Source organism: Zea mays, chromosome 1, assembly GCF_902167145.1.
Source record: "Zea mays cultivar B73 chromosome 1, Zm-B73-REFERENCE-NAM-5.0, whole genome shotgun sequence".
In the NCBI taxonomy this organism is placed as follows: Eukaryota; Viridiplantae; Streptophyta; class Magnoliopsida; order Poales; family Poaceae; genus Zea; species Zea mays.
This window is the reverse complement of record NC_050096.1, coordinates 134,766,014-134,775,323: the sequence shown is the minus strand read 5'-3', so window position 1 is coordinate 134,775,323 and position 9,310 is coordinate 134,766,014. Positions and strand designations below refer to the sequence as shown.

The following is a 9,310-nucleotide window of genomic DNA, read 5'->3' as shown; positions in this document are numbered from 1 at the left end:
CTGTGACCGAAGTTATTGTGACCAAAGGCTTCTCTTCAATCCACTTAGAAAAATATTCTACTGCCACCACAACATATCTTAAATTGCCTTGTGCTGGTGGAAGTGGGCCTAGCAAATCAAGGCCCCATCTTTGCAACGGCCAAGTGGGCTGTATTAGCTGAGTGAGAGATAAAGGTTGCTTCTGGTCTTTTGCACATTTTTGACAATTTTCACATTTTTGGACTAGCTCTGCTGCATCCGAAGCTGCCTTCGGCCAGTAAAATCCTTGTCGAAACACCTTTCCCAGCAAGGGCCTATCCCCAATGTGAGATCCACATAGACCTGCGTGTATCTCCTTCATTAGTTCAATACCTTCAGCTCTTGATAAACACTTGAGCAATGGAGAGCAGACTCCATGTTTATATAATTCCTCTTCTATTAACACATATGGTCTTGTCCTTGCCTCCATTCTTTTATTATAAGCTTCGTCATCTGAAAGACAATTACCTTGGAGGAAAGATATAATTTCAGTCCTCCAATCTTCACTATGTACTGGAGAAATAGTAAGCACTGCTCTCTCCATGAGTTCAACCGAAGGTGCCTTTATTGTTTCAAAAAATACTTCCGAAGGTAGAGCGAGCCCCTGGGCCACTGATTTGGCTAGTAAATCTGCATGCTCATTTTCACCTCTTGGAATATTCTTGACAGAAAAACCTTCGAAAGAAGCCTCCAACCTTCGAACTGTATCCAAATATCTTTCAAGCTTCGGGTCTCTTGCCTTGCTACTCTTGTCCACATGGCCAGAAATAACTTGAGAATCAGTTTTCAGGATGGCCCTTCCTATTCCCATTGCCCTTAACTTCCAAAGCCCCAACAGAAGTGCTTCGTACTCAGCAATATTATTTGTGCAACTGAAATCAAGCTTGGCTGCATAACATGTTTTGACTTTCGAAGGTGCCACTAGGACCGTAGCCACTCCTGCACCGAAAGTTCCCCAAGAACCATCGCAAAACACTGTCCAAGCTTCGGCGTCTTTGTTTATTTCTTCTTCGTGAGCCCCTGGCGTCCAATCAGCGATGAAGTCTGCTAACGCCTAGGACTGAATTGAGGATCTATGCACATAATCAATGGTGAATTCATTAAGTTCTGCAGCCCATTTCCCAATCCTTCCAGTAGCTTCTCTGTTCCTCATAATGTCCTTCAGAGGCTGTGACGAAGGAACAATTATGTGATATGCTTGAAAGTAATGCTGAAGCTTTCTGGAAGCCATTAATACATCATATAACACCTTCTCCAATTTTGTATAATTTTTCTTTGACAAATTTAGAACTTCTGAAATGAAGTACACTGGAGCTTGCTTCTTGACTTGGCCATCTAGCTTCTCCTGTATAAGTGTCGCACTCACTACAGAATGCGAAGCTGCAACATATAAGAGCAATGGAGCCCCTGGCGAAGGTGGAGTTAATGTTGTTAAATCAATCAAATATTGCTTCAACTCTTCGAAGGCTTTTTGCTGAGCCGGACCCCATAGAAAGATTTCGGCTGACTTTAGTATTTCAAAGAATGGCAGATTTCTTTCTGCTCATCTGGATATAAATCTGTTCAATGATGTTAATCTACCTGCCAGCCGTTGAGCTCCTTTCTTTGTGCTTGGCGGTTCCATCCGAAGGATAGCTTCAATCTTGCTTGGGTTAGCTTCAATTCCTTTTGTTGATACTAGACAACCAAGGAACTTACCTTTCTTTACCCCAAAAACACATTTTTCTGGATTTAACTTCAAATCAGCTTGCCTGAAGTTGGCAAATGTCTCTTGCATATCAACAATGTGATTTTCTTGCTTCGTGCTTTTAACTATGATATCAACAACATAAGTTAGCATATTCTTGCCTATTTGAGAATGAAGGACTCTAGCTGTCATTCTGCTAATGCTTCCTCCAGCATTTTAAGCCCCTCAGGCATCCAAAGATAGCAATATGTGCCACTAAGGGTTATGAAGCTAGTCTTCGACTCATCTTCCTTCTTCATCCAGATTTGGTGGTAGCCTGAGTAACAATCTAGTAGACTCATGAGCTCTAACGAAGCTGTTGCATCTACTAGAGAATCTATTCTTGGCAATGGGAATTCATCCTTTGGACAAGCCTTGTTAAGATCTATAAAATTAATGCACATTCTCCATTTACCATTAGCCTTCTTCATCATAACAGTATTAGCTAACCACTCTGGGTATTTGACCTCTCTGATAACGCCAGCGCTAAGAAGCCTCTTCACTTCGTTCCGAGCACCTTCAGCTTTGTCATCAGACATTTTCTGAGCCTTTGTTTTCTTGGTCTGAAAGATGGATCCACATTGAGTGAATGCTCAATGACATCTCTGTTGACACCGCAAAGATCATTGGCTGACTAAGCAAAGACATCTTTGTTGTGGAATAGAAATCTTAGCAAATTCTTTTCCTGCTCTTCAGATAACTGAGACCCCAGCAATACCTTTTGTTCTGCTATATCTTCACATAGAAGCATAGGCTTCGGCTGATCCGCCAAAGCAGTCTTCTCTCTTTTGTATCAATATTGCTCACATGCTTCGGCTCCATCTATGTTATGAATTGCCTTTGAATCTATCTAGTTTCCTTCGGCCTTCTTGGCAGCTTCTTGACTCCCATGAACATCAATGGGCCCTTGTTCTGAAGGTATCTTCATGCGTAGATATGCTGGATGAAGTATTGCTTCGAAAGCATTAAGTGTCCCACGACCAATGATTGCATTGTAGGGGTACTCCATGTCAACAATGTCAAACACAACATGTTCAGTCCTTGTGTTGTGAACAAAGCCGAAGGTTACTAGCATTGTGATTTTGCGAAGTGCTACAATTTGCCTTCCTCCGAAGCCACATATATGATGTGTAGCATCATGAATCTTATCCTCTGGTTCTTGCATCTGTCTAAAGGCCTTAGCAAATATGATATCCGCTGCACTGCCTGTATCAACCAAAACATTATGGACCAGAAATTCCTTAATGACACAATATATGACCATAGCATCATTGTGAGGGTAATCTTTGAGCTGAAGGTCCTCCTGGGAGAAGGTGATTGGGATGTGGGACCATTTTGACTTGATGATGGGTCCCTGTAACCCAACATGTTGCACCCTTCTCTGTGCTTCCTTCTTCGGCTTCTTGTTAGCCGGCTCTGAACCTGAGCCACCTATTATTGAAAGCACCAGCTTCGTAGCCGGAGATGCTTCGGCTTGGTTGCTGAACGAAGCCATCAGCTCAAAGGTGGAAGTGAGTTCATCGGAGGTGGGCGCCAATGTTGGGGATTTGTTCTCAAATGCTATGAATTAAGAACAAGGCAACACAAAATGTTAAAGGTTAATGTCCTTCGTCCTTCGAAGCATTATTTCCCTTAGGATATAATGACCTTCAGACAAAGGTCATGAAGGACGTACCTTCATGATCGCAGTATACGCTAATGAAAGAAGAAGCATGTGAAATATAAGAGACAACGTGAATAATTATATAACATTATTATTTCAACTTTATTATATTATCATGAATAAACAGAAATAATATAAAATTACATTTGTACCTTCGGCTTGACAGAAGGAGAAAGTACAAGCGTGACGCACGAGTGAGTACAAATCCGCGTGAACAGTACGGGGGTACTGTTCATCTATTTATAGGCACAGGGCGCAGCCTGTGTGAATTTACATTCATACCTTTTACAAAAGACTACAACTATGACACAGACTATCATGGGTCAATCTGTCTTTTCATCTTTAAGTCGGTGCAACCCTTCGTCTCAAGGCATGCCGTTATACCGAAGTTCCCTGGAAGGTAGCTTCGGCGTTATTTCTGTACTAATCTTCCGAAGGTGTTTCTTCTTACAGGACCTTCGGCTACGAAGCAGACCCCCAACATGCTCCAAACGACAAATGGTGTGCACAAGCCACTGATCTTTTTATGGCTAACATAGTGTATTTGGTAATAATCATAATAAGTTTGCACAATTGTACCCACAAAGCAACGTGTCGTTGCTCGTCTCGCTGGAAGTTGAGAATAACCCTTTAATGTTGAAGGAAAAAGATACAATATTTATGCCACTACATTAATCTATGTCCAAAGCTCACTACATATAACCCCTATCTGTATGTGCGTAAGATTTCCCAAATATATCACCACACAACTTACATTGGCCACAAGTGGATGATTGTGGTTGGGGATTTTATTTTTATGTTTTTAGAACATCTCGGCATTAGGGGGAGAAATGTTCATCTAGTGTAATGCCTCAATATTCTATTAAATGCACAAAAGCCAAACTAAAAATGTCGTTCGGTGTGTACTCCTATGTATATGGAGTTTGCCAGAAATCGTTGAAGAGTTACCATATTGGTTTGAATGCTTCTAACTGATGTAGATGTGGATATACCCGAGATTAATATCATATCCACATTTGACTTATTGGCATTTGATCTATTCTGCGTGGACACCTGTGAATATGATCCATCGGCCTTAGTCAAAGCATATGCTCTGATAACAGATTCTCGTGGTCTGTGATAACTCTACTCTGATTAATTCACCCTGATGGTGGTTTGCCTCACAAAGAGGTTCATCTTGATGATGAAATTCTTAGCAATGCACACAATATCATTGTGCTGAGAATATGGGACAATGAATCTTTCGTTTTTTGCGAAATGACGAAGATCATTATTAAATGTGAGACAAATGTGTCGACACCTATATTGCCTCTCTAAGTTGCATCTAGATCCAATACAAAGTCCTAGGCATGAGTGCTTCAAGCTCTCTTATCGGGTCATTGATAAATGCAATCAAGGTCGAACCAAGAATCGCAAAGTGAAAGTCGCGAGCTTGAAGTTCGGACATTTATGGACACTATTGAAATAATGTGGGGTGAATACGATGGTTCAAGTGGTGTTCTGAGAGACCCATCCCACGTATGTGTACAATAAACAATATTCCGCTATATGATATAATCTGACAAATGTCATGAATTAAAATATGTAGTTAAATAATTCAGGAGATCCGTCATGAGATTCTAGGAGGACTCACATTCTTGAATTATAAATTTGCAACATATAAATCTCATACCGGATAATACATTCCCGATAAATGATCACTCTTCTATGTAGAGATAATATCTCCTAGTTGAGATTATAGTTCCCTGATTGAAGCTTTCCAGAAGAAATAAAAGTCTGAGTTGACACCAAAATTTGTTAATATAAAGGGATAAATACCTGTACAGACCCAAAAAGGAATAAACCAAAGGACTTGAAACTCACCGAATAAGCACATGACTCATGGTATAAAAGGAGCGAATCTGTTGACACGTGGTAACGTATTTCTTAATAACAGTAACCAGCATAGTCAAAGCTCTTCCAATAAATTAAAGGCCAGATTCACGACTACAGGAGTTACGATTTTAACGTTGATTTGCATTATTATATTTGTCACTGTGAGAAAACACCAACGACCTTCTGGAAGCAGAATTTTTTAATGTTGATTTGCAGTGATTGACATGTATCTGATGCATGAAAAATTCATACGGAACCTAAATATGGATGTCTTACAACAGCTAATTAGATGCGAAAGGTTCCAGCATGCCCATTCGTTACCCTGTGAACATGGGCAGATCTACGGGTATTATGTTCTGGCACACCCTACGTATCCGGTATATCTTGCCGATTATGTTTTAATACTATGAGGTTGTTTGTATAATCACATTTCACAAATGAGAGCTGAGAATTTAATCCGTGCAAATTAGTTTATTTAATTGTTTGGGAATATGTTTTTAAGTAGGTGAAGATAACATAATTAAGATATCGATTATGTCTCTTAGTAAGGTCTCAGCTAAAAAGTCGTATGAACTATTAGCATGACTTTTCATTGATTTATATTGTAATTTATGAATATTTTTAACTTACTTTACAAATTTAAGGATTATTATTTATATTTTGAACTTATCCTATAATTTAAAATTTACTATGTAATTTCATGTAAAAATGGTTTCTAATTTGATCGAGTATATATATGAAAATTTTAGATGACTTATAGAAAAATTCTAGATCCGCCATTGGCTGCAGAGTGTAGAGGATGTGCATGCACAGATGCACTTCATTGTTGTTATATATACAACAAGTTTTCATGCAATACAAGCCTATAAATAAATGTCCTGACTAAGCTTTCGTCCACAGAATTTACCACTTCTTCCGCTGAGTACTACCGATTCAACAGAACAGATAGACCACTCGTTAACACTGTACACTTCTACCTATATATTCGCTTCTCTCCTCTTGCAAATCATATTGTCAATAGTAACAGTGAGAAGAACACACAAAATGAGGGTTCTTGTAGAGAAGCTGTTAGTCTCTGTGTTTTTAGCAGCATTCTATTCAGGTTGGTTGAGAGTCAGTTGTCTGCGTGAATTATTTCCCAACAGATTGGTTTCCAATCCACTCTTTGTTTCTGGTGTACATTATTCTTACGTGGAGCAACTTTCTGATCTCTTTCTTTGTCTCAATTTCGTGTAGGGTGCATGGTCGTGTCTCTAGAATATGATCACACGGCAAGCATCGAGGCAAGTGTTGTCCACGTTAATTTTCTAAGCTCGCGTGCTAAAACATTGTTTATTGCAAGAGTTAAATGAAAATCCGTTAATCTCTGTGCATCATATAACGGAGCGAAAAACATTAAAACGTATATTTTCAAGTAAAACCATGTACAGTTTTTTCTTTCAGTAGTACGATAACCTCTTGTCAGGAATTTACAGATGAGAAAATTCATCGATGTAATCTTTCAAGTTCATAAAATGCTCTCAACAATCCAGCTGCAAATCCTGCAATCCTTTGAATTTGTTTCGATACGAAACAATCCATCCGTATTAATCCGTAGGTCATTTCGTTTGGAGTAGAATAGTTTGAAGTGCTGCAACTTTTTGCTCGAATGACGTCGATACAAATATACGTGGTACCGTACGTTCTTATATGTTTGTGAAATAAATAATCCGCAGTGCCTTGGCGACCCAATGAAACCCTTGTACAAGGGCGGCATTGTCCAGAACAGCGAGTTCAACAGCGGACTGATGGGCTGGTCGACACACCGGAACGTCAAGGCCGGCGTGAGCAGATCGCCGTCCGGCAACAAGTTTGCAGTGGTGCATGGGGCGGGAAGCTACGTGAGCAGCAGCGGCAAGCTCCTACCGTCCCACAGCGTGTACCAGAGAATCCAGATGCAGAGCGACAGGCACTACTCGCTATCAGGTACGTACGTGATCTGAGAGGAGGAGACAGATCGATGAGACCACATCGATCGTATCCCTTTTGACAGTGTAGCATTCCCTTCATGCATGGTTTCTGGTTTGTGTAGCATGGCTGCAGGTGTCGAACGGCACGTCGGCACATGTGAGGGCGGTGATCAAGTCCCCCAACGGCGAACGCGTCATCGCTGGTGCCATCGTTGCCCAGTCGGGCTGCTGGAGCATGCTCAAGGGAGGCATGACCGCTTACTCTTCGGGACCCGCAGAGATCTACTTTGAGAGCCACGCACCAGTTGACATCTGGGTGGACAGTGTCTCGCTGCAGCCCTTCACCTTCGACGAGTGGGACGGTCACACCCGCCGCTCCGCCGACAAGGTCCGCCGGCGAACCGTGAAGGTGGTCGCCATGGGCGCCAACGACAAGCCGATGGCGCATGCCAACGTGAGCATCGAGCTCCTCCGCCTCGGCTTCCCGTTCGGCAACGCGGTCACCAAGGAGATCCTCGGCCTCCCGGCATACGAGAAGTGGTTCACGTCGCGCTTCAGCGTGGCCACCTTCGAGAACGAGATGAAGTGGTACAGCACCGAGTGGACCCAGAACCATGAGGACTACCGCGTTCCGGACGCCATGATGAACCTGATGCGCAAGTACAAGATCAAGGTGCGCGGGCACAACGTGTTCTGGGACGACCAGAACTCGCAGATGCAGTGGGTGAAGCCCCTCAACCTTGCGCAGCTCAAGGCAGCCATGCAGAAGCGGCTCAAGTCCGTCGTGTCACGCTACGCCGGCAAGGTCATCCACTGGGACGTGGTGAACGAGAACCTGCACTTCAACTTCTTCGAGACGAAGCTGGGCCCCATGGCGTCGGCACAGATCTACCAGCAGGTGGGGCAGCTGGACCGCAATGCCATCCTATTCATGAACGAATTCAACACGCTGGAGCAGCCCGGCGATCCCAACCCTGTGCCCGCCAAGTACGTGGCCAAGATGAACCAGATCCGCGGCTACGCCGGCAACGGTGGCCTCAAGCTCGGCGTCGGCCTCGAGAGCCACTTCAGCACACCCAACATCCCGTACATGAGGAGCTCGCTGGACACGCTCGCCAAGCTGAAGCTGCCCATGTGGCTCACCGAGGTGGATGTCGTCAAGAGCCCCAACCAGGTCAAGTACCTGGAGCAGGTGCTCAGGGAAGGCTTCGCCCACCCCAACGTCGACGGCATCGTCATGTGGGCAGCGTGGCATGCCAGGGGCTGCTACGTCATGTGCCTCACGGACAACAGCTTCAAGAACCTCCCCGTGGGCGACCTCGTCGACAAGCTCATCGCCGAGTGGAAGACGCACCGCGCGTCCGCCACCACCGATCACAATGGGGCGGTGGAGCTCCACCTGCCCCTAGGCGACTTTAAGTTCACCGTAAGCCACCCATCTTTGAAAGCCGCTGCTGTTCAAACCATGACCGTCGACAATTCGGCGTCGGCGTCCCAGCATACCATCAACGTCAAGTCCTAGGAGACGACATCAGGCACTCTGTGGCGGATCTTTAATTAATTTCTTCTTTATTTTTCATTCTGGTGAATAAATAGGTCCCAAAGAGAGAGATAAAAGGAGAAGGAAAGGAGACGTGGCAGCATGGCCACGTTAGTGATTTTTTGTTCGGTGATTTTTTTTTGTAAGCTATATATAGATAGAGAGTAGTCATTTTTAAGTTATTAATTATATAGTTGCAAATGCGCACGTTAATGGTTGTCAATAGCTTTGTCACATCTATATGGATTCCTAGTAATACACATAAACATTACAGATCTTTGAACTATTGACCTTTCACTGAAGATTTGTCACACCACAATGTTGTTAACACGTACAGTTGTCGTTAAAAACAAAGCTTGTTTCTGTTTAATTCTAAATAAGAGGAGAAGAACATAGTCCAAGTAATCAAACAGTTCAGTTGTATGAAATTAAAGTAATCATATTCTGTTACTTTCCAACATTATCAATTTCTATTATCAATATTTGTTGTTCACTTTTTTCAAATACTATAGATTAAGAACAAGACAACACAATTGTTA

The 9,310-nt window shown here is 42.8% G+C and overlaps 1 protein-coding gene across 1 annotated transcript; it reads left to right on the top strand.

Moving 5' to 3' along the window:
- Positions 1–6,292: 6,292 nt before the first annotated feature.
- On the top strand, positions 6,293–9,046 carry LOC541702 (xylanase 1). Its single transcript, NM_001348559.1, has 4 exons — positions 6,293–6,384; positions 6,519–6,565; positions 6,998–7,247; positions 7,354–9,046. The coding sequence occupies exons 1-4, from the start codon at positions 6,327–6,329 to the stop codon at positions 8,751–8,753; spliced, it is 1,755 nt and encodes a 584-aa protein (NP_001335488.1). The 5' UTR covers positions 6,293–6,326; the 3' UTR covers positions 8,754–9,046.
- Positions 9,047–9,310: the final 264 nt, after the last annotated feature.